This window comes from Pholis gunnellus (assembly GCF_910591455.1).
Source record: "Pholis gunnellus genome assembly, chromosome: 2".
In the NCBI taxonomy this organism is placed as follows: Eukaryota; Metazoa; Chordata; class Actinopteri; order Perciformes; family Pholidae; genus Pholis; species Pholis gunnellus.
Genome location: NC_136536.1, coordinates 26,477,783 through 26,503,305, shown reverse-complemented (window position 1 = coordinate 26,503,305; position 25,523 = coordinate 26,477,783). Strand labels below are relative to the sequence as shown.

General features: G+C 44.5%; 1 protein-coding gene across 2 annotated transcripts in view; it reads right to left on the bottom strand.

Annotated features, from left to right (window-relative positions):
* flna (filamin A, alpha (actin binding protein 280)) overlaps positions 1-25,523 on the bottom strand; it is a 53,144-nt gene that overhangs the window by 9,455 nt on the left and 18,166 nt on the right. Inside the window, exons 3-35 of one of the 2 annotated variants that reach the window (XM_079171492.1) lie at positions 23,575-23,826; positions 22,094-22,191; positions 20,246-20,393; positions 19,851-19,969; positions 19,435-19,512; positions 18,592-18,754; positions 18,257-18,457; positions 15,835-15,972; positions 15,073-15,199; positions 14,851-14,987; positions 14,520-14,716; positions 13,729-13,842; positions 13,453-13,596; positions 13,244-13,367; positions 12,002-12,162; positions 11,789-11,879; positions 11,300-11,469; positions 8,557-8,674; positions 7,894-8,006; positions 7,571-7,720; positions 7,152-7,470; positions 6,637-6,810; positions 6,394-6,556; positions 5,800-5,960; positions 5,292-5,459; positions 5,052-5,175; positions 4,800-4,956; positions 4,538-4,727; positions 3,004-3,027; positions 2,334-2,581; positions 1,074-1,148; positions 231-330; positions 5-145 (exon numbers count right to left, since the gene is read on the bottom strand). In XM_079171492.1, coding sequence (XP_079027618.1) covers positions 5-145; positions 231-330; positions 1,074-1,148; positions 2,334-2,581; positions 3,004-3,027; positions 4,538-4,727; positions 4,800-4,956; positions 5,052-5,175; positions 5,292-5,459; positions 5,800-5,960; positions 6,394-6,556; positions 6,637-6,810; positions 7,152-7,470; positions 7,571-7,720; positions 7,894-8,006; positions 8,557-8,674; positions 11,300-11,469; positions 11,789-11,879; positions 12,002-12,162; positions 13,244-13,367; positions 13,453-13,596; positions 13,729-13,842; positions 14,520-14,716; positions 14,851-14,987; positions 15,073-15,199; positions 15,835-15,972; positions 18,257-18,457; positions 18,592-18,754; positions 19,435-19,512; positions 19,851-19,969; positions 20,246-20,393; positions 22,094-22,191; positions 23,575-23,826 — 4,887 coding nt within the window. The remainder of the gene's footprint in view (positions 1-4; positions 146-230; positions 331-1,073; positions 1,149-2,333; positions 2,582-3,003; positions 3,028-4,537; positions 4,728-4,799; positions 4,957-5,051; positions 5,176-5,291; positions 5,460-5,799; positions 5,961-6,393; positions 6,557-6,636; positions 6,811-7,151; positions 7,471-7,570; positions 7,721-7,893; positions 8,007-8,556; positions 8,675-11,299; positions 11,470-11,788; positions 11,880-12,001; positions 12,163-13,243; positions 13,368-13,452; positions 13,597-13,728; positions 13,843-14,519; positions 14,717-14,850; positions 14,988-15,072; positions 15,200-15,834; positions 15,973-18,256; positions 18,458-18,591; positions 18,755-19,434; positions 19,513-19,850; positions 19,970-20,245; positions 20,394-22,093; positions 22,192-23,574; positions 23,827-25,523) is intronic. The other variant, XM_079171493.1, reaches the window with a different exon arrangement.

Genomic DNA, 25,523 nt, shown 5'->3' with positions numbered 1-25,523 from the left:
GTACCAGGGATGTGGATGCCGTCGTATTTGATGTCCATCTCGTGCAGACCGGCCTCAGTGGGAGCGTACTTGACAGTCACAGTGCCATCCTTGTTGTCTGTGATGTCAGGCTTGGCCACCTTGCCCGATGGCATCCGGACCTCACCTTCATCAGAGGACAGAAACACAGCGCACAGTGAGACGCAGTGAGCATTGCTAAAGATGGCATGCTCACTATAGTTCAGACCTACCTGTGATCTCTCCCTTCTGGATGGTGAACGGGATGACGAGGTCAAACGGCCTCAGCCCCGCCACATCCAGACCATTCATTCCCATCGGTCTGTCTGTTGCCTAGGAGACAAGAGGGCAGATGTCAGATATGCAGTTTGTGGAGAGGTTGTTGAGACGGGTGTGGTTACAGTAACATCGCAGTAGCAATCAACACATCGCAGGACAGGGGGGGGTAAAGGTTCCCTAACACCAACACACAGAATGGGATGAGACAATCATGAGATGAAATGATTGACGATGGAGGTGACAATGGTGATCATGGTCAGGATGATGACACCGACACAAAGCTGCGAGAGGATGAGATGACAAAAACATCGCTAGGTCAAAGGAGGATGACAAAGCACAGTTGGCCATTTTGTAAAATGTGGAGCGGCTGACATGTCCACATTGATCGCTCTCAAAATGGCTTTTGTCTTCCAAGCGAGCTGACATGGAGCACTGCTCAACAGATGGGTTGCATAATGATTGATGCAAAATGTTTCATTCCTAAATTGCAAGGAAAAATATTTCCCATGTTGCTGAATAAAATCTGTGTGCACACGTTTGGAGTGGCAACATATCAATTGTTTTATGATTTTTTTATTGTACAGCTCTGTTGCACTGTCCATGTGTTTAAGGAATCCTGTTTATGAGATGGAGAGAGAAAAGGTCCCCTCAGAAGTAAAAACACCTGCAAAGAGAGACAGCAGACACTGATGCAGGCTGATGAAAGGAGGCCATGTATGATGACATGGAGGACAGGAAGGAAGACAAAAACTGAGCCGAGAGGGATGAGAGAGGCTGGAGGCAGAGGTTTTAGGTACCCAGGGCTGTTGAGCGTAGTACGAGGGCATTTGGCTCTGCTGCAAGAGCTGGTCTGATGGAGCTCCTTCCAGCGCCTGAGGGGTGGGGTAGGTAGGGGATGTGTAGGGGAGGGAAAGGGTAAAAAAGATGGCAAGGGATTGGAGGGAAATAAAACAGCAGTCAGAGTGAATTAGAAAATGTGTGGCGCAACCAGGACCCAATCACGAAGCTTCTGTGGATAAAAACAGCATCAAGGAACTTCAGTCCATGTAGCATCCCTCACTCACAATTTTCCACTAAACACAGAGCTAAGAGTGTGTTGGTTGCAACGTTTGTAATGCTAGTTTATCCTAGATGTCCTGCCTGCCACAAATCCTGTAATCAATATCCAGCTGAAGGCATTCCTCGTAAACCACTGCAACTTAAAGGGATAGTTCAGATGTTTAGAAGTTAGGCTGTATGAGGTTCTTCTCCATACTCAAGTGTGTTACTACAGTAGATGTAGTTTAGAGAAACAGAGAACCAGCACAGGAGCAAAGTAATGTACTGCTGTGATGTGTATGTGATCACTATATTTAGAATATGTTCACTGCTATACCTTCCCAACATTCAACTCCAGAGTGTTGTAAAGTCTAAAAGTATAACAAAAAATATAGACGGAATCATTCACAACATGTTTTTATCTAATGAAGAATTCTGCTTTAATCTATATTTGTTGGAGTTTATGAAATCATAAAATATGACAACAGACATTCCAAAATTCATTCAAATACCTCAACAGATGCTTTGAATGTAGAAAACAAAGGTTCAGTACAGCCTTACAACAGGGATGCTTGCAATGTCTACATTACCTAATATGCAACACACTTACAGCTGCTAGCAACAGAGCCAAATGAGATGGAAAAAAAATCTAAATTCATAAAAGAATAGCCTTTCATCATAAACTGAATCAGCCTATAAGCAGTCAGACATTTTCTTCACTGCCGCAAACAATTCCGACACAGATTTCTAGCCAGTGTCTAAAAGTGCTTTTCTTTGTTTTGTAAAATATTAAAGAACACTTCAACACTATTCTTAACAATTGCTCTCTGCTACCTGGGATAGCTGTGAGTGAGCCTGCAACTTGACCTCATCAGTTTTTCATTTATATTTTAGACTCTGTTGAGTCTGTTCTTGTTATTTTGTTCCACTAAACAGTCAACAGGGCATCGCGGTGAAAGAGCATCTGTGCTTAACCGACCTGCCGTGTGTAAATAAAAGTCAAAATGCACAGCACTCACCGTGACTTGGAAAGGACTGTTAGGGATGTGCTCCCCTCCGAAGCGGACGCAGATGACATACTCGCCAGGCTGCGGCGCCGTGTAGAAGATGTCGAACGTGCCGTCCTCGTTTTCGACAACGTCCACGTCCAGCTCCGCCCCCTCTGGCGTGCACACGCTGCATGTCACCTTGCCTTTCCCAGCAGCCTTGGCGTCCACAGTGATGACTGTCTGCTCGCCAATCTGGATAGTTGGGCCGACACCAGCTCCTGAAGAATCGAGAAGAAAGGGTCAGAGGAGAGATGTCACACACACACGGACACACGCACACACGCACGCACACACGCACACACGCACGCACGCACTAGTCTTGTTATTTCCATCTACTGTATGTTGTTACCAATGACAATAGCCATTCCACCATGCCATCCTATCTCCTCTGTTAGTCCATTAGTCTGTCCAATAAATAATGAGAGAGAGAGACGAAGACAAGCGGTTATGATGGAGGAAGTGGAAAAAGAGATGAGTGGAAGACAAGGCACTGGGAGGGAGATATATAAGAGGAGATGTAGAAAAAGAGAAAGAATTGGGTATCATGTTGAAAGCTGGTGCCACTATCCTCCATGCTGACAGGAAAGAGAGAAGAGGTAGAGCAGGTCCTCTGCATTACAAAGTCGTTCAGTAGGCTTACCTAAACCGTGACCGCCGATTGAGACTGATAATAGGAACAGTGAGAAGCAGGGGAGCGAGAGAAAACAAAAGTGACAAATAAAAGACAGTCAGGTGGGGGTGGGGGTGGTGGGAGGCAATAACTGTGCTCCAAACACTTGGATGAAAACAAATGGTGGTGGAGTGGGAAGCAGGGAGGATGTGTGTTTGTGTGCGTGTCTGTGTACAGCGGGGAGTCTAATTGAGGAGCACACCGTGAGGAACACAACATAACAATGCAGCTAAATCCACCTACCAGCCCCTTTACATTTCACTCATTAACATGTTCTAGCTCATTGGTTTAATCTGTGCAACAACTGAGGTGTAAAAAAAGCAGCAAGTTGTGGATTTTGTATAGATTAAATAAACAAGATGTGATTGCTAGCCGTTTCCCCTGGCATCCAGTCTTTAGGTTAACCTAAGCTAACCATGTCCCGGCCACAGCCCCATATTTAATGGAAAGATATGGGAGTGGTGTCAATCCTCTCATGTAACTCCCTGCAAGAACATGGAGGAAGTGCATTCCCTAAAATGGCAGACTGTGGATGAAACATAAATAACACAACACTGTGTAGTGTAACGATTTTCTGTTTTGTTCAACGGGCAACGTCCTGTTCTGAAAGTGAAGCCAAAGCTTCATGTGTTAAAGCTGCATTCTCTCTAGTGTCCACCAGGGGGCGACTCCTCTGGTTGTATAGAAGTCTATGAGAAAATGACTCTACTTCTCTCTTGATTTATTACCTCAGTAAACATTGTAAACATGAGTTTATGGTCTCAATCTCTAGTTTCAAGTCTTCTTCAATACAGCATGATGTTCATTTAGTAAATGATGGTCCATTTAGAGTCAAACAGACCATAAAGCAGGGGATGCTTTAGGGCGGGACTACCTTGTGATTGACAGGTCGCTACCATGGCGTTGTTCAGTGTTTGGTTGCACTAAAAGACTCTCTAAGGAGTTGGCTGTTAATAATTCCTGGTAAGTAAATTTAGTTTTAAGCCTATTTTTACTGGCCAAAAATAGCATCCCAATTCACAGTTAACCTGAATTACGAATGCAGCTTGCTAACCAAGCCCGGTATCTAGCGCCAGCATTAGTTATGCTAACGGTATGCCAAACTCGAGGCTTTAAAGCAGTAGAACACAAACCAACGAGTGACGTTCACTTCTTTTATACAGTCTATGGTTCTGTTAATTACGGACGGATAACCAGCAGCTCATTTGTGTTTTCTATCACAAAATAAGAATCATCTTCTGAGCTGTTCATCACTTCTTACAGTAATGGGGTTCTCTTGCATCAACATTTGGATGGGTGGGAAAATCTGATCGGCCTCTTAGAAATCTGGGTGTATTGTATTTAACAGTACAATTCCTCCTCATGCAGCAGAGAAGTTGACCAACAATACAATACAACAAACTAAATGATCTGAAATTATTGCCACCTCTCCGAGGTAAAAACTAAATGTATGAGTTCATTTTTCAAACGTGTGTGAGCAGTGGTCTGACCGTCCAGTACACACCTGTGACAGTGCACTTGCTGGCATCTCCGGTGGGCAGGGCCCTGATACGGTAGGGGGAGTATGGGATCTCATCCCCTCCGTACTTAATGAGGATGGTGTATCTGCCAGTCATGTCTGGCACATATGACACCAGGTAGGTCCCGTCATGGTTGTCACGGATATTGGCCTTCTTCGGCTTCCCCTCCGGGTCCTGCAAAAAAAAAACAGTTAACCAAACCATTGGTCTTTATTTTCATGATTTGCATCACATGCGAATACTCACAGTGATCTGCACCGCCAGCAATCCCTCGCCTGCGTCTTTGGCGTCAATGGTGAACTCGACGGGCAGAGAGGCGGGCACCCCGGTGGTGTTGAGGCCGGGTCCGCTGGCACGCACCTTACTGGCATCGTGGGTGGGGAGCACCTTCACCTTGTAGGGGCTGACAGAGGGACAGATGAGAGGAAACACTCCGGTGTGAGAACATGTGGACTGTACATAGAATCTGTGCCCGTTCAAAGTGCTTCTGTGTGTTACCTGCGTGGGATCTCCTCGTCAGCGTACAACACGTTAATGGAATAGGGTCCCTCTCTGGTGGGAACATAGTTGACTGTGTGAGTCTGATCGCCGTTATCCACCACTTCCACTGGCTCCACCACACCTGAACACACGGAAGAAGTTAAATACTAAGTGTTAAAAGTGTTTCAATTCTTACTTTCTGAATGTGACTATCACAAAATACCAGCTTTAATAGAGCGTTAGAACACACACACTTACCTTTGGGTCCTTGTACGCGGACCTGCAGTGGGGCGACTCCAGCTTTGGATGCGTCCACTGTGAATGCCTGGGGGATGTTGGCTCTGACATTGTTCCCCAGACCTGGACCCTGGCACTTCACCTTGGTACTGTCCACTGTGTCACTGACTGGCACAGAGAACGGACTACCTACAGACAAAACCTCAGAGAAGTTAGAAAAAAAATGATTCTATCGTGCTCGAGCAGGTTAGCAAGCTGAGACAGGAAAGTGTGATGAAAATGTTACTATTGAAAAACCCTCACATTTTTCCTCCCATAGTTTATGTCTAAAAAAGAAAAATCGGAAAGTCTGTGACTTGGCCAAGATACACGATTTTCACAAGGAACCAATCCTTTCATTTGAATGCAACCAGATCAGTGCTTAACTAACTCACTCTTATTTCAATTCCTTAAGACGATAAACATCATGACAGTAAGATGGAAATGTCTGTTAGACTGATTAGTTCTTCTAGCTGGAGCCGTTTCGTACCTTTGATGGGCTGTCCTCCATAGGTGATGTTGAGGTTGTATTTGCCGGTCTCGTATGGGATGTACTCCACACTGCAGCTGCCATCCTTGTTATCAGTGCAGGACATTTTGGCCTCTGATGGACCCTCCATCGCCAGACCGAGACCACCAGTGCCTGCTCCTCTGCAGAGGAACGATGATGGACGTTAAAGATATAAGCAGGAGCTCCCAGAAATTTTAGTCACAGGCTACTTTACAAGGAACTAAAAAGGTTCCTTTAGTTGCTGTCTGCGTTTCCATATCGGTCTAAAGACCAACAAAGACTAGGCAATTTAGTCCACCGAGTCCACAAAAGGTCCTAAATCAAGACTAGAGTACCTCCGATGGTATACGAGTTGAAGCAGCGACACGGAGTGTGTTTGACAAATCAGCGACTGTCAGCCCTGCAGACCCCACCCCAAAAGTTCCTGTACTTTCAGAAAGTACTACCCCCCCGACCAGGCTTTCTTTGGGGCATAACATGTTCCCGGAAGTTAACTTAGACTCTGGTTCCTAGTCCCTGGGGAAAGTTCCTGCAGTTGAAAAGGGGCTGGAGGGAATGCTTGGCCTCACTTACCGGGTTTCCACCGTGAACTTGTTGGGCTTGTTGGTGATGCCACCTTTCAGGCCAGGACCATGCACACGAACACGAGCTGGATCACAGCCCTCAGTGACGGCGACACGGAACGGACTCTTGGGCACCGGAGAGCCGTCGTAGCAGACCTCCACACTATGCGGGCCTGAGGCGTTCACACAATATGAAGTCAGTGTTGTGTAACACACCTAGAAATTCTGCACACACTGTCCTGTCCGAACTCACCCTCCTCGTAGGGAGTGTACTCTACGCTGTAGGTTCCATCTCCAAGGTCGGCGATCAGGGCGTCAGTGCGGCTGCCAGATGGGTTGCTGATGAGGGTTTTGATGTGGTCACCTCCGGTCTGTGTGAGAGCACGAGCATCCACGGTGAAGTCTGTGGTCGCCTCACGGAAAATACCTAAAAAAAAAACGGGAACATACACGTTGGTGAAATGTTGACGAGCTTGTACGATTCAGATACTCTCGATGTAGAGAACGAGTGACAGTGCTTTCTCTTTTTTTTTTCTTTTTCCAAATTATAAATCTGTAAAGCACCATGTGGAACTCATTGGAGTCATTTTCAGAGAGGGTAATGGAAGTGATAGCAGAAACACTGTACTTATGTGGCCATAAGATAAAGAAAGGGAATAGGGATGAAAAATAAAAATACATACACAAAATACATCAAATCTAGGGGCCAAAACACGAAATACCGCACAAACCACATATTGTATTTTGATCTTCTGCAGCGGGTTTTACCTTTGCCCTCCACTCCTGGTCCAAAGACACGCACTCCGCTGGCGTCGACCGCAGGCTCCACGGTGAGCCGAGCAGGGAAGTTGGGCACATCCTGGCCTCCATAGCGGATGGTGAGAGTGTACGAGCCGGGGTAGAGGGGGATGTAGGTGATGGTGTAGGTCCCGTCTCCGTTGTCCTGGATGTGAACCTCAGCTTCAGTGCCACTATCCGAGATGATCTCGATGGTCAGCTCGGCCGGGCCGGCGTTGGTGCAGTCCACGATGAACTCCCCTTTCTCCCCGACCTTGGCGCGCTCCAGGCCTGGGCCAGAGCAGCGGACCTGAGAAGGGAGGGCGAGAACGGACGGACATAGATGATGAATGACTTTTTACATGTTAAACATATTTTATTCTATGGATGTACAACACTACCGTCCTGACCTTGGAAGGATCGGAGACAGGATAAGCTGTCGGGTTGAAGGGGGATCCAGGGATGGGCACTCCATCATAGGTCAGTTCAACCTGGTATGGTCCCGCCTCTCGGGGGATGAACTTCACCTGACTGGTCTCTGGGCTCAGCCCTGGCTCAACCTGGAACCAGACATAGGTACAGGTTTCTACTATGGATAAAACCACATATTAACAGCATCATATGTGAGAGGCAAGATTTTAGAGACATTTAGAACTTAATGAGGACAACATCTGGATTTTCAAACATGGACACAAAGCTTGTAGAATGCAACTCAGCAAATGATGTGCCACACCTTGCAGGCCACTGGCTTCCCTGATGGTGAGTTCACCTTGGCGGCGACCTTCCCCTGACCGCCAGCACCCTTTGATTTGACAGTCACTTCCTGGTCTTTGCCTACAGTCATCTCTGCAATGAGACACAGAGCAAAGAGATTACTGTAAAACAGACATTCTTGATCAGGTTGGAAAAAGACTATTCCAGATATCAAATGGTATGGTTGGGAGTTTACATGGGCAACCATGAAAAGAAAAGAAAATAATATGAATGCATGATTAAAATATTCACTCAGGCCCTGGTTACACTTGTCTTTTCAAATCTGACTTGTGTGATCTGCTGCACCACATCAGAATGGATCAAAATGAATTCAGCCAACATTTTGAGACACCAACTTAAAATGACGATGTCATAATTAGTTGAGTATTGTGCAATTTTTACGAGGTCCTATATCTCAATAGTAAACCGCTCTTAATTACCATTTGTTTATTTTCCTGGCAGAAAAGGGATTTTAGGCAAATAAGAGAAATTATCTAAGTCAAGAGTCATTTTCACACAGAATGAAAGAAAATGACATGAGAAAGGCCAGTGAGCTCTGGTTATGTACTGAGGTTATATATAAATATGAGAATTTAAGTCGAAAGGTGCAGAGGTACAAGAGTCAGGACAGGAAAGTACGCACTGTCTCCCAGGCCTGTGATGTTGATCTTGCTGAGGTCCAATGTGGGTGCCACGGTAACGCTGAAGGGGCTCTTGGGAATGTTATCTCCACCGTAGGTCACAGCAACTCCCAGAGGGCCCTGGGTCAGGAAGGGGAGGGTGGCATAGATGTGATCACACTGATAAATATGTAGGAAAGGGTGGACACTAAGAATCATGCTGCCTTGGCTAACAGCATAATATAATAGAAGGACCAACATAAATCCTGTTTAGGATTGGCCAAGCAAATGACAGTTCTGACATTTCTGAGGCAAATTACACAGATGTGATGAACTAGGATAATTATCTTCAAAACATTTATACTTTTTCGATAAGAATTATTCTCAGACCTTTTACCCATGATACCATTAAAAATGTGTCCATGATTGAAATCCATTTAAAGGAATAGTTTGACATTTCACTTTCTTGCCAGGATCAGATTAGACTAACTATGGAGCTAGAGCCAGAAGGTGATTAGCTTAGCTTAGCATAAAGACTGGAAACAAGGGGAAACGCCTAGCTAGCTTAATTTAAAAAAAGAAAACATACCTCTTTCGCTCACTAATTAACAGATAATTATATTTGTTTAGTTGCATTTAATTTGTTTGATTTGTTGCACAGAGCTAGGCTGTGTATGCTAAGCTAAGCTAACATCTAACTCTAGCATCATACTTAGCCCACAGTTATGAGATTGGAATCAGTTTTCTCATCTAACTCTGAGCAAGAGTGTTTTTCCCCAAAATTGCTCCGCTTGTAATCCTAGTTTATCCTAGATGTCCTGCCTGTCAAAAATCCTGTAATCACTGGTCAATATCCAGCTGAAGACATTCCTCGTAAACCACTGCAGCTTAAAGGGATAGTTCAGATTTTTAGAAGTTAGGCTGTATGAGGTTCTTCTCCATACTCAAGTGTGTTACTACAGTAGATGAAGTTTAAAGAAACAAACAGGAGAACCAGCAAAGGAGCAAAGTAATGTACTGCTGACACCAAACAAATATCTAGGTGTCAGCAGTATAGTTCTAAGTTTGTCATGTTGGGCGCATTCTTTGACATGTCAGAGCTGTCTAGGTAGCCTACAAGTACGTCAGCATTAACGTGCAGCTCAGCATTAACATGCGGTGTGATTAGTCAGTGGGCTAGGGTGACTGTTATGAAGCTGAAGCTAGCTAGTAGAACTTAGTAGTAGAGTTCAAGTTGAAAGATATGTAAGAAGTTATGACATTGACATGACATTTTTAGCATTTGCTTGCTGTAGCTTTGTTTTTTTAACACTCAATGGCTGAAGGAGGAGAAACGGATTTGGGAGTTACTGGCAACGCCTTCCTGGACATTTCCAGAAAAGCTGGACATCGTAAGAAAGGGTCGGCCAACCCCACAGCTAGCAGCCCTGACCCAGCCAGGAAAAGGATTTGTATGAACGGTATTTATGAGCGTCCGAGAAGCGTTGCACATTTTATGGCTAAGAATGCATTTTATTAGCGACTGAGCGTCTTGGGTGTTTGGATCTACGCTAGATTTGCTAACCAAGGCAGCAACAAGACACCATAGCACGACAGGACACTTACAAGCTACGGTGCTTTTGAAAACTTTTACTGAGACCTGAGTGGATCTACAACTCAACGAACACGTTCACAGGAGGACCTCTGTCTGGAACTGAACCGCACCGATGTTCTGTACAATCGTGTCATTAAACTCTTTGTTAACAAAGAAAGGAGGATGGACTTTGTCTTTAAGTGAACAGCAGCTTTGGTAAGTGAAGTGCTTTGTTTTTACATCTGCAGTAGTGTTACTACTGTGTTAATTTGTTTTTATGATATGGTTAATATTGTTCCCTCTGATGTGAATAATATTCGTGCTCTTTAGTGTGTGGCGGAATGAGTGTTTTAGCGCTGCAGTGTTGCTGGATTGATTTGTCATGCTTTGTTGTCATGTGTTCTTATGAGTTTGCTCTTGTCATTGTGTTAATTAGATTGATTTTGACTATATGCATTGTACATTAATGCCAAAGCATCCCGTCATGCGCATATTCATGCCTCTGTTTTCTTTTACAAAGCAAGAATTATGGTCTGGAGAAATGGGGATTGTGTGGTGATTGCTTTAGCCCTGTTTGAATCAGTAGGGAACAGCTGCTGCTGTTGGTTTTCCTGCTAAGCTAATTTAGCATAGTGTGCGTCCCAGAACACACGAGCATGAGTACAATGTTGTTCTTCCGTGGTGGGCGTGTCTGTTACGTTGGGTGGGTTGCCATGTTACGCGCAGTGGCTCCACCGAGAGAACATTATATTTCCCACAATTTAAGCTTCTGCATTTTCCAAATGCAATAGTATAATTCAAACGTATTGTTCGGTTCGTGAGCCTCGTACCGAACTGTTCAATACATATGTGTATTGTTACACACCTAGAAACAAATAATAACCCGTAGCTGTGGTGTCATAATGAGGTTATTAGGAGGTAGTTCAACTGTAGTAGGACAGCACTGAAGGCTCAGGTATAAAATGCACGGCCCGCCACTGCTTCAAAGACACAAGACTCCATTAACAAAAACCTCACAGAAAGCAGGAGTTTCTGGTCCACTGCTGCCTCCATCAGTTAGTTAGTTTGTACACTGACTATGGATAAGTACCTCATAACTCCACACTTCAGAACATCTAACTATCCCTTTACATTAGTGTGTGGAAAGACTTAGCAGAGACTGGATATGAATCTGAGTGCTTCTCCCATCTCACCTGCTGCACGGGTGTGTATTTCACAGTATGTGTGTTGTCATGGTTGTTGATGATTTCAAAGTCCTTGACAGCCTCTCCTTTGGTTGGCCCACTGAAGTTGCAGTCCAGGTTTGCCTTCCCTGCTGCTTTAGTGCTCACAGTGAAATGAGTGGGCTTGTTCAATTCAACTCCTGAAAGAGAACGAGGATGAATCAGTCAGCGAGTCGTGACTAAAATCACATACAAATTTACAACATTTCCATCCATCCAACATTTCGAAAATTCTCATACAAACAGCTTGTTTGTATGAGCTGTGATCACAACAATAGCACAAAATGGGAAGAGATTTGAATACAAAGATGAATAAGCGCGCACACACACACACACACACACACACACACACACACACACACACACACACACACACACACACACACACACACACACACACACACACACACACACACACACACACACACACACACACACACACACACACACACTCCTCACCACTGCGGCTGAGTCCTGGTCCCTCAGCCTTGACTTTGCTGGCATCATGAGAAGGATCCACTTTGATCCGGATGGGTGTCATTGGAATAGCCTAAGCAACAAACAGATGCAATACTGTGTTCAAACGCACATTTTAGCAAACAGAATACACTCAATCTCCGATCCTACACGTGCACACTCTGCTCTCATTCACGCTGCAGGATTCACACCCACCTGGTCAGCAAACAGGACCATGATGGTGTAGCTGCCTGCTCCAGGAGGAGTGTACTTGACAGTGAACGTGTCGTTGTCGTTCCGAATGATGTCAAAGTCGATGTCGGCCTCTGCGGGTCCCACCACTCCGGGGGCACACTTGATTCCTATACTGATGTCGCCTAAGGGCAGGAGACAAAAGTCATCATGACACACAAATGATTTCGGATGCTTCACAGCCATTCAGTGCAGCCATTTTGCCCTTTATTGTTGTTTTTCAATTAATGAGTTAAGGGGAGATAACTAAAATAAATTATAAAAAATGTTAAGCTTTGGTCACTTGGGGGCAGTGGAAGCAGATAAAACACAACAATGACATATTCTAATCTTATAAAGTTTTTAAAGGGATAGTTCAGATGTTTAGAAGTGTGATTGTATGAGGTTCTTCTCCATACTCAGTGTATTACTACAGGAGATGGAGTTTGGAGAAACAGACCAGCACAGGAGCAAAATAATGTACTGCTGTGATGTATTTTAGACACCTAAAAGAATATTTTCACCACTCTACCTTGTTGTCAGACAGCCCTTTCTGACAGGAAACTGAAGCAGTTATATCCATCAGTGCTCTCACCCAAACCACCAGACTTCATTGAAAGAAACTGTGTTTCTACAAACTCCATCGACTGTTGGTAATACACGAACTATGGAGAAGAACCTCATACAACCACACTTTAAAGACTTCCAAACTATTCCTTCAAGGTAACTTATGCGCATCAAATGCCATTTACACAACCACAAGACTCAGGGCAACATTAGCATTCATCTGGAGTCCTGTCTCTGTCCTGAGGGAATTATCTGGCCTCCTAGCTGCTGAATGCGCCACTTTCTGCTCTAGCTAGTTGCTAACTTTGGCTACAGTATCTGTCATTTGGTGTAGGGCAGGTAGGTACACTGGGCTATGTTCTAGAACAGTTGGAGGAAATGAGTCTGGAAAACTGAAACAATGTGCAGAAGGATGCTTGCTCTGTAAAGCTGAAAATAACTGCAGAGTTGAATGATGTTATCTATGGTTTGTAACTGCAAGTAACCCCTTTAACATTACACACAGGAATTAGATTTTTTTGATGAACTAGTATTAAATACACATTGCAGATCTCCTGACCAAGCTACTTATATGGTTTATAACACATCCATTATATAGTGGCAGAAAATACTGCTGTGATTTATTGTGTGAAAGGATCCAACAGTTTTTAGTGGCTCTACCTTGCCCAGCCTCTGCACAGTCAACAGTGAAGTATGTTGGCTCGAAGGCCTTGAGGCCAGTCTTTGCCACCCCTGGTCCTGAGACCTTCACCTTGTTTGGATGACAGCCTGCTCCAATATTCATCTGTAATAAAAAAAAACAACACAACAGCTTAAGAGGCTTTCCTGTGATAGAATGTCCTTTGTGAAACCTCTCTGAGTGTACTCACTCTGAATGGGCTGTCAGGGATGTTGACTCCTCCCCAGGAGACCATGGCGGTGTGTTTTACTGGTTTACGAGGGGTGTAAGTACAGGCGTATGTGCCGTTGCCATTATCCTTAACCTGTACATCAACAGGAGAACCTTCACCGTCCTGTGCAGATGTGGAAAATTAAATGAGACAAGTGGAATGAAAATGTGTTCAGAAAATGAAGGCCGAGGTGTTTGAGGGGCTGCAGTACATTTCTGTTCATATGCTGGAACACGAACACACACGCCCCCCTACCTGAGCCGCAATCTTCAGAGGAGCCTTTCCTCCTTGCTTGGCATCGACTGTGAACTCAGTGGGCTTTCCAACAGCCAAACCGCTGCTTTGAAGGCCTGGACCAAATGCCTTAACCTGGAATCAACACATTCACAGAGCTTCAGGAAAACAGTTCTACATTTGAAGGGCTATGACATAAAACGATTTCAACATGAAAAGAAATAACAGATCATTCAGTTGTATGTCTGTTTTACAGCTGCACAACATGGAAGTGCACTTGTAAAGCTGTCATTAGAAATGAATAAATTACTCAAAAAATAAATAATAAAATAAATGACAAATAAAGAAATGTATCAAATAAATGTGTAGGTTCATTTGTAAATAAATAAATATGCACAAAAAAATAAACATGAATATTTTTATTTTGTATGCATTTATTTAATATTTAATATTTAATTATTATTTATTTCTGTTTTTATTTATTTATTTCTGTATTTTTTCACTTATATGTTAATTAAATGGGTGTGGTTCTTGATGGTAATAATGATGAATGTATGCTACAAATAATCAGATACGACAAAAATAAATCCAAAATAAGTAATTTGTCAAATAAATCTATATATTTAAAATATATTTTTCTATTTCTGTGCATATTTATTTTCAAATGAACCTCCACATGTATTTCATAACTGAGGCTTTTATTTGTTCCAGTACTTTCTTTATTATTTAATTTATTTATTCATTGAGTAATTAATTAATTTATTATAATGCCAGCTTTAGTCCTCCATACACGACCCTGGGTGGGCGTATACCTTGTCGGGGTAGAAGTCTTTGGCTGGTGGGTTGACAATCTCAGCCATGAAGGGAGAGTGTTGGATGTCTTCGCTGTTGCAAAGCACATGCACTGCATACTCCCCAGGCTCTGTGGGCCAGTAGCGCACGTCACAGGATCCATCGCCCTTGTCGTCACATTCGATCTTGGCCTGAGACGGACCTTCCACAGAGAAGCCTGAACAGGGAAACAACAAACACAGTGAGCTTAGAAGAGCTGTCAGTGAGTAACTGAAGGAAACTTATACGACGCATGCTTTCAGGATGCTTTTACAGTGTGTGTTGTCTCTGCAGTCTCTCCAGATTACTCACCCAGTGTACCCACGTTGTCTCCAACAGCCTCCACCACAAAGTCAGCAGATTTGCCAACAATGCCGCACTCCAGCCCCGGACCCCAGGCCCTCACCTTCTGCTGGCCGGCCTCAGCGCCAATCTTGACCTCAATGGGACTAAACGGAGCAGAGAGCGATCAGTCACAGCGACAAGTCAATGTAGTTCAATGTGGCACTTCTTTCCATGCGAGTGTGTGTGTACCTGCGGGGGATGTGCTGTCCTCCCCAGGTGATGGTGATTGTATATGTTCCAGGTGTGGTAGGGTAATACTCAAAACCGTACGCACCGTCTCCAAGATCTTTCCTTTTACACGGCTCCTCCAGTCCCTCTGCAAACACAGAGATGATAATCAGTATCCCCTTTTTTTTCTAAAATCTTCACCAAATGTTTCATCACAACTGGTGTGATCCCATCGCAAAATAGATCTAGTTTTCAAGCTAAATTTGATTCATTCTAAAACCCTTTTTAGTTTTTGTTTTTTTCAGAATGAAGCAGAGGGACACGTCTAGCGACTTTTTTTGGGCAGACATTAGCTACTCTGCCTTGAAGAAAGTCATCGTTTGACTTTGTTTGACTACATTTTGTGAAATTCCATCTTTTATACTTTTATGGACACATATGGAAATTAGCACACAATAAGCGACCTCTAGGCAGTTTTTGAGCAAGCTACAGCTACTTTCCATTGATAACAGTTAGCAACGGTTACGGCTAATTTAGCAAACAGTGGCTTATTTAAATAGCAGGCAGAATAGGGAATATTTTGCATTCATTTGGAATCTTGTCTCTGGCTCCCCGATGGATGTAATTCCCATATTCCCTCTTCTTACAGCTTCGCTTTGGTCTCCACCAACTCCTGAACAAAAACATCTGGCTCTTTGGCAGCTAAACACTCCACTATGTTCTAAAGTGATGCGTTTCCATCAACAGAGTGAAAACAAGACTGGTCTTTGCAGTGCAACTCACTGGGCCCCTTGATGGTGACTTTGAGCTCCCCGGTGCCAGCTCCTTTGGTGTAAACCTGGAAGTCAGCCGTCTCCTTCACCCTCAGGCCCTTCGGCTGCAGACCACGACCCTTAGCTTTGCAGAGGCTGGGGTTGCATGCTGTGGAGAGCAAAACACAATGAAAGAGTGAGAGAGAGAAACAGAGAGACAGCTATTCTGACTCCAACAACATGACTATGTGTGAGTTCAGTGGTTTCAGTGAGGAGAAGAGGAAAGATCGTTTAAGAAGAACGAAGGGTTGCTGGAAAGCTTACCACCTTCCTCCTACCCTGCATACCCCTGCTGCCACCCCGCCACCCATCTATCTTATCCCACAGAGTGAATTCACAGAATGAGCCTTTATCCCCACACAGGAAGTAGAGTGGAGTTTCCTCCATATCTCCTGATTAAAAGTGCATAAAATAGAAGCTGCTGAGTCACAGCTTGATGCCCTGCAGGAAGCAAAGGAAACCCCATAGGAAGAGAGGCCACTCACAGGGGCCCCAGATAAGGTCCAGGAAGTGGACTACTTGGCACTCTAAGAGGAAGAATGCAGTTATATGTCATTATATCAAAACCTATTGTGATGTCAGCAGGTGACGTGTGGGGGTCTGGTGTAATCGGTAGAACCACAAGCACAAACGATTATTCATTATAAATAGTTATACTTGAATACTTTCATATGGTGATTTTGTGATTTATAACCTGTATATTCCAATAATAGAGAGGTTTGTTGCACATAACCTCTATTGTTCATTTCTTTAACCCCCCGTCTTTAGACACGGGTTAAACCTATTTTAATCACATGTAAACCTATTTTTTCAAACTGTTGTTAAGTCATGAATACTTTCACACAGAACGTGAATATTCCTTGGCGAATAAGAAACAATGTATTTTTTTTGGAACAAGGCTGCTGTTTCTGAGCCATCGCACCAAGAATAAAGGCATCAACCAGTCACGGTTGAGTTGCGCTTGTATTTATGGAGCAACAGTAGCTCCGTAGTCGGAACAAGGGAGACAAACTTTATTACTCTTCATTACAACCTTGACAAAGGCAGCAAAGACCAGATCTACTCCTTCTGTTCTTACCTTTCACAATAAAAGCCCTAGACAAATAATATCCTTAAGCGAGAATTTTGCAATACACCAATGTGAAAGGCACTTTTTATGAAGAGCTTATAGGTTATAAATAATTGTTTTATTAATGGTTAATACATTATTAACTATTGCTTTCTATGTTATAAGCCATTAATAAGAACAACCCACCAAATTGTGAAAGATTCTTTGACTAATTATGTTTAAAGAAGAGCTGCAGATAATGTGGACAAAAATTCCGTAACAATTAATTCACATAAGTGCAGAATTGATGATCACACTTGGTTGTGAAGCCCCTTAAAAATAATTGTGATTTGTGTTATTGGGATATATAAACATGAGCATTGATCAAAGCCAAGTTATTAGCATTGTGAAATGAGAAATAAAAAGGTTTTAATGTTACAGACTTACTTGGTCTGCTTTTAGCAGCAGCTTATGGAGGCTGATATTAGCTAGTATCATGTAGATATTCCTATATTTATTACATTACTGACTCAGTTCTGTGACTTTAAGACTTTTTTTTAATACATGTGCTACATTTGAGCATTCACCATTATTCCGTAACTGCCACTTGTTAGCAAAATGTAGAACTGCTTTACCCTTGTGTCATCCGTCAGAGAGGAAAAGCTTTTTACAAGACTCCCACAAATCTGTTATTTTAATTCCGAGAAATCCAGAATCATTGCGCTAAAAGCTGTATTTCTAACAATGCTACAACTGTGTCTATGTGTAAACCTAAGACTACTAGTGAGCTGGAAGAAATGAAGCATCCGTTAGCTGGTGGGACTCTTCCATCACTATCTGAGAATGTGTTTGTGAGGTTCTCCATCGGCCATGTCCTCATGGACGGGACGGCTGAGTCATTTAGAGTTTACAGACAGAGGACACATGCCACACACATACAGCAGGCACATATCTACACACACACGCGGTGTCATCCAGCCATGCATGCAATCGCACACGCACACAGTGGGTACCCAAGAGAGATCCCAGGAAACAGGAAATGACAGCAGAAAGAAGAGGCCGTTCCAGAGAGAGGAGAGATACCACCGGGCCTCTATCAAAGAGAAGGAAGAGAGGACACGACATCCCATACAGTGGCAGGAAAAGACAGGAAAGCATTAGACACAACTGAAGAAAGAACATTTAAAAAAAAAAGTATTTAGCCTTTACGACTGACAGTGAACTAGCTGATAGCTATTAGAGACTGAGATCTTAGACTTTAATGTAATGTTGGTGATTTACAGAAAACATTAAAGCTGTTCCTATCCTAATGATGCTGTAATAGGACTACATGTAAAACTCCTACCCTCTCCCACGGTGACTGTGAAGGGACTCTTGCTGATCTGACCACCAGCGAAGGTGACGTAGATGGTATGCTGGCCCTCCTGGGTGGGTTTGTAGGTGCAGTGGTAGCTACTGTTACCCTTGTCCTCTATGGCGCAAGTCACCGTGGTGTTCTTGCCGGCAGGGTCGATGATCATCACCTCCACCTCGCCAACACCGGCACCTGAGACGGACAGGAGCGGGAGGAGGGAATACAAGAGCAGGAGAAGAATTAAAGTGCACAGTAAGTCCACACAGACTTTCTAACCATGTGCCAGCAGAGCAACCGGACCTCACTCGCATCATCCATGCCATTACCTGCTGTGTAGACGTCAAAATAAGTGCTCTTGTTGGCGATGTTTCCAGAGGGCTCGAGACCTGGTCCCTGGGCCGTGGCCTTGCTGGAGTCTCCCTGAGACTTGCCGATCTCCACCTCGAAGGGGCTCTTAGAGATGTGCTGCCCTGCAAACAGCACCGTCACCTACAGAGCAGAACGGAGAGCGAGCTGAGTGCCTGGAACCCCACGGGTCAAATACTGTTTATCATAGAATTATTACTGACAGATTTAATAGTGAACAGTATTTGTGCCGTCAAGTGGAGCAGACATCAAAAACTATGGATGCACGGATACAGATATCAGGCCGATAGTGACTCAAATAGCTGGATCTGGTATCTGTGACAGTGGGGCTGATCTATTCAATTCAGTTCTATGATTGTATACCATGTACATTATATACTGCGATTCCTGTTTAAGCTTTGACCAATGTGTTGCTGTAGTAAAAGGTCTACACTTGAATTTTAATTCAATAAAAGATATTTGATCATGTTGCTGGTGAACAACTTATCATTATAATAAATAACAATTCAATTAGTTTATGTCTATGTATTTATTTGTTTTACAAAATTAAGAAAGCAAGTGTAATGTTGCCTTACACATAAGATAATGATCCCAGTCAAAAGTACAGTATTTTAATGTAAAATTTGGTGGAGTAGAAGTAGAAAGTAAAATGGAAATACTCAAGTACAAGTACCCAACACTGTAAATGTACTTTCCATCACAGACTACCAGCATCCATGGCCCACAATGTAAACGGTCCACAAGGCCCCTTAGAGAGTCATATGACACCCATGTAAGAAAAAAGGAATGAAGAAGAAGCTCACCTTGTGCATGCCTGTGACTTTAGGGATGTAGAAACATGAGTAGGTGCGGTTCTTATCATTGTTGGCAGTCACTTTAGCCTGGAGGACATGATTCAACGCATTAACAACATAGTATGTCATGATGACCAACAAAGTTGAAGTATCTCAGAAGGACCTAACTACAATAGCGTATTAGAGCCATTGTAGGGAAAATAATATATATTATGGAGTCAGGGGGGAGTGGGGTAATATTCAGAGAAAGAGATTCAGAGATTAAATATGGATATTCACTGAGATTAAAGTGGCAAATTGATGACTTTATAATCTAAGAGAATATTGTTTCTTGGAACATTACCCCTCTCCTCCAGCTCTGCAATTGATTCATTTTTTACCTACCATTGCCCTAATAGGTGTCGTACTAAACCCCAGTGTCTCACCTCCTCTCTGTGTCCTGCAGGGTCCTCCACGTAAACCAGCACCTCTCCCATTCCTGCACTGATGGTCTCGACGGTGAACAAAGCCTTCTTCATCACAACATTACCGATGGGTTCCACACCTTCAGAGAGGAGCGTTGGGACAGAACGTTAGAATGTATGATCCTGGACTGACCCACACAGGGCTGTAGAAACATACATGTCACATTTAAGGCAGCATCCAGAACAATCTGAAATTCATTCTTACCCTTCGAGTCCAAACTCTTGCACTTGGCTCTCTAAACTGATCTTGCTGCTCAGCTCAATGCAACGGTGTGTGTGTGTGTGTGTGTGTGTGTGTGTGTGTGTGTGTGTGTGTGTGTGTGTGTGTGTGTGTGTGTGTGTGTGTGTGTGTGTACCTGGCCCATAGGCGCGGGCCTTCTTGGGGTTGAGTTTGGGTCGTAGAGGTGCGCCAGGCTTCAGCTTAGCCTTGGGGAACTGGGACAGGTAAGTCATCACTGAGTGTTCGTCCACATTGGGGTCCACGATCTCTTCAGGGGTTATCACCTAACAGGACGGGACAGGAAGACAAATGTTCTTGTTAGCATGTTTCCTGGTTGAAGGGAAGCTGCGCAGCCCGGCGCAGTGCTCCATTAGTTGCCATGGAGACTGTACTACCCACAACAATCAACTGAGCGGTGTTGTGATTTTGTGTTAAAACCACATACCAGCCTCTTCCTTGGCTCAGAAAGTACCTGAGACTTTCTCACACGCGACCCAGCAGACGCACACTCATACAGACAGCCCGCAGAGACAGCAGGGGAAGGGACAGAGACAGCTTCTGAGCAGAAACCCAGCCGAAGGCGGAAACGGCAGCGACCACAGAGCCAACTGCCAGCACGCTATGCTGTGCCAGCTGCCAGCGCTGTGCCAACCATGCCAACAAAACACTGTCAGACTTTCACCAGAGCGGCCCAAAGAATGAGACCAGTAAAAGTTCAGTTCTAATCTTCCTGTGTAATGTGGAACGTTTTCACTCTGAACAAACACTACAGGGGATAAAATGTTTGAGATGGTTCTCTACATGACGTCCTGGTGAGCTCACCACCAGACTCCACATTGTTTCGGTACGTTAATTAGTTCTGTCCCGTGGAGGAGGAAACTCTGTGATTTCTGTTAAACAAACCTTCTCAGTAGTCCTCTAGTATTAAAGAATAAGGTGGCCTCTTTTTTTAAAGATTATTTTCTGGGGATTTTTTGTCTTTATTTCACAGAGGACAGTATAGAAATGGGGGAGACAAAGAGATGGGTATGACATGCACCCAAGGCTCCAAGGTCGGTATCAAACCCGGGACGCTGCAGTTGTATGGCATAAGCTGTAAACACTTGGCTGATGAGTCTGGTGATCTTCTGTCCTTTTCTTACTGTCAACTAAATCAAATACTCACTAGAGCACCAAACGTGCATTAACCTGTGCTCAAATTTTCTCCAGTTTCAGTAATATTTGCAAGGTTTTCTTAGCCTTTAATCTGAGTCTTATATTTACCTGAATGCTGTTTAACTATGTATCTAAAATTATGAAATAACAGCTGCTCAAATACATTGAGTTGAAAGTGTTATGATCCTGTACAGAGAAGATGTATCACTATGTTGGAGAAGCTCTCATGGTTGAACAGTGGTGTTGCAGAGTAGAGGTTCTTTGGCAGAGTACAGACATCTGCATTCAGAGAAAAGACACCTGTGTTTTTGGCTTGTTATTAAGTCACTCAGAATTAACATTATTTAGTGACAGCTGATATAACCTGCCGCCTACCTGCCTACCTGCTCTTTATCGGCTTTCCATTGCGATCCATTAAAATACGCTTGGATCCTGAGGATCGGCTCCGGACACATGATATGAATGGTGGAGAGTCACGACCACGAAGCATGGTAAACGAGACGGGGTCCTTGTTTCAAGACGGGTCTGGTGGGTTGCAGACATCGACGCAGACCCCTGATGCAATGAGGACAGTCCATCCCAGTTGACAGTCGCCCGGAGCCCTGTCCCTCCCTGCAGGGAGAGACGGCTCCGCCAGAACTAAAACGATCAACAGACCCAGAGCCGATCGCAATGCACCGCCACGTGACACGAGGGCCAGCCAGCGGCGGGGATCATCCCACACCCACCCAGCTGATTCTCTCCGGTGCAGACTGAGCACATTCATTATAAAACTGTGGCGGGAAAGATTTCCCAGACTGAGGCGGGTCATTAATGGTATTTCTCTTACCTGTGGGATGCCCAGCCAGTCGTCGGCTTGCTGCATGGCCTCGCGGGCGTTGTCCACTGGTTTGGTCTGATCCCACTGATCCCAGTCAGGACACAGACCTGCAGGAAAGAGGAGGTGAGTTGAACATCTCATGACAATATAATGAGATTACAATGACGACAGGACAGGCAGTTCTATCTATTGTATTTAAAGCTGTTTAGTTAAACACAATAAACACTGGTATATGTACAGTAAGATAACATTCTGAGACACACACACACACACACACACGCACACGCACACACCAGGAACTGCGTTGCAACACTCGGTGAAGCAGTATTTCTGTTTGATTGGGGGACGTGAACGTCAGAGAAACTGAGAGCTTCTTGTGTTGCAGATGACATGTCGCAGCCTTGACGCCACCCAGCAGATACAGCGAGAATGCGAAGCACGTCTAATCTTTATTTGAAGGTGAACAGGCAGCAGTGATTATTAGGTGCAAGGTCACACATCTGGGTCTGTGGCTCTTCAAGATGTCTGTCCTTGAATCTACACATTGGGTGTTATGATGTTCTGTCATTATCACAAACTCACATCCTGGCAAAGTGTGTCAGCTGCGGGTTTTTTTTTTTTATCTACTTGTTCATAACTGAATCTCTGAATCTGAGGGTTTGTTGTTTTTGGACACTGCTGGAAATCTTCTGCTGCAGGGACCTAATGCTGACTCTTATCTCTGGCTCAGGGCTGTGAGTGATCCACAGGTATGCCAAACATCCTGAGCATGTAAACAGAAACCTCCTTTATGCCTCACTTTCCTTCACCTACCCCCCCCCCCCCCCAATCTAGCTTGACTGTAGTGCGAGGAATGCCTCTCGTCACTCCGGCCATCAGTCTTTACTCTGGGACAGATGAGAATTACCCACCGATGCCTTCCCTGACCTGACCTCAGGTCTGTAGCTGTCAAACACTGTCCTATGCAGACACTCACGATGATAAAACATGCTAACATCTAGGAGGATATATAGAACTGAGGAAGTCAAACATTATGGCGTCTACGGTGCAGAGGAAGGCAGCCGTAGATCTGTGGGAGTGCTGAAGTGCCCATGACCTCTTTAACAGTCATAGGCGGTTGCACAGCCCTACTCTGCAGAATATATATATATCTATATCTCCATCTGTCACCCTGTATGGATGGAATGAAATGACAGACTCTGTTGGAGATTTACATTTGGATGTGGTGTCACAATTAAAAACGTAATGTTGACCTTGACATGACGTTCAATTCATAAGAACATTCATATGAAAAAGGTTGCTCGAGAGAGAGAGAGAGAGAGAGAGAGAGAGAGAGAGCGAGAGAGAGAGAGAGAGAGAGAGAGAGAGAGAGAGAGAGAGAGCGAGAGAGAGAGAGAGAGAGAGAGAGAGAGAGAGAGAGAGAGAGAGAGAGAGAGAGAGAGAGAGAGAGAGAGAGAGAGAGAGAGAGAGAGACCCACACACACACTCACCTGGAGCACAGCTGTCGACCAGGGCCCCCAGGGCCCGGCCGGTCTGCCAGTCCCTGTGGAAGTTGGTGATGGGAAGCTCAGGCAGTTTGTTCTGGATCCAGCCCAGCAGCCTTTGCTTGGGCGTCTTCTGTCTGCCGTCATCCGCCTCCTCCTCCTCATCCCACATGGGCATGGAGATGGAGTAGTGCAGGATCAAGGTCCAGATCAGACCCAGGATCAGCTTCAGGTTCCCATCCACAATGGCTTTAGAGTCTGGAGTCCAGAGGAAGAGAGAGGGGGGACAGATGTGAAGTCATGTTGACACCTCTTTACCTTGCCATAATCACTAAAAACAATCATACACACAGAGTAGACAAACAGACCATGTTATTTAGAAAAGCTTCAGTCCGATAAAAAGAACGGAGGCTGGTGCATCGAAGGCTGTCAGGGATTTGAACATTTCCAGAGATGATTTAAAGATGCAGCGCTTCTACAAAATGGAAGATACTGCACGAGAAACGGCTGACCAGAGTCTGATCTTTGCTTCTCCGCTTCAGCCTTGAGTTTCAGAAGTAATGATCCGAGTGTCTGTTATCTGACATCTAACGTATGGCTACGTCTACAGGGAGGAGTGGGATTCATACCTAGAAGTCCTGGAGCATGGTCTGGTAACTTCAACCGCTCGAATAAAGCTTTTAAATGATTTTCATTTGAATACTACTCAACTGAATACAACTGACGGTTGTGTGTTTAATGTGGATAATTCAGTATAGATTTAAACTCGTCCATGTTGCAACAGAATGACCCAAACAGCACATGGAGCAACGCGTTTGGTTGCTCCAACAGTTATGGCATTTGTCTGTGTTCAGACAGAGCACACAGGAGAAAGTGATGCAACCAGAAGCTAGCCTGGGCACGAGGGGGGAGAACCCCACACACACTTGATTGCTCAGGTCCATCATTGAGGAAGGAGTGGAGCACAGTGTTTGAGCTGATGGTGATAAGAACACAGTGAAGGAGGGAACGTTCTGCTTCTTGTAAGGACTTGAGGCCGATGAGGTGCTGATGGCTACGAAGGTCGTACGCCGGGCTTTCTGCGAGGAATCTGAAAAGTTAAAGCTCTAGGTCTGTAAATGTGTGAATCTCACTCCTGACAGCAGCTGTGTCCAGCTGGCTCTGTGAGTTGAGATGTTACTCTGATGAGGGCTGCAGAGAGCATGAAAAACAGAAGAGAATGATGCTGAAAAACTACATAAACAACTTTGGACTTCAATTTCATTTGTTTAGTTATTGCCGTCTAGACTGGAATAATTGTTGGTAGCAGCAGCTCAACTCCAACAACAATAAAAGCTCCTGTCCGGAGGGGTTTTTTTTCTTGGATGTTTTGCATGAGGGTGATGGGGCTACAGTTGGGGGGCTGAATATTTAAGGCCTGCAGTGGGAGGGTCTGAGAGCGGTTTGTCCCAGGGCTGCAGAAAGAGTTTGAGGACAGGGTTGGGATGAATGGGGGTCGGGATGAATGGGGGGGGCGGGGTCTGGAAACAAAGGCGGTTAAGACATGAATAAAAGCTGATGAGAGTTCCTTTGCCTACATGCAGAGCCACAAACCAGTCCACCTCAGCGTGCTGCTTGTCTGAAGTCATGTTCCAACAGAGAGATGGGCTCACCAGCTGCCAGCCCTAAGATACACGACATGTCAGCTGCTCCCAGTGGAAAAAACACCCCTGTCACCATGGGAACTTTGAGCAGAGCTGGATCGTTCTAGCAACTGAGTGCCAACTCGTTCTGCTCAGGAATGATAGGAGAGAAGAAGAGGCGAGCCGAGACGCAGGAGAGTGTAGAAGAGAGACAGACAGACAGAACAAGAGATAGAAGGGTTGCCTGAAGACAAAGAAAGCTGTAGTCAAGACAAGTCAATTGTATTTATGTAGCCCAATATCATAAATTTGCGTGAGGGGGTGTGCACGAGT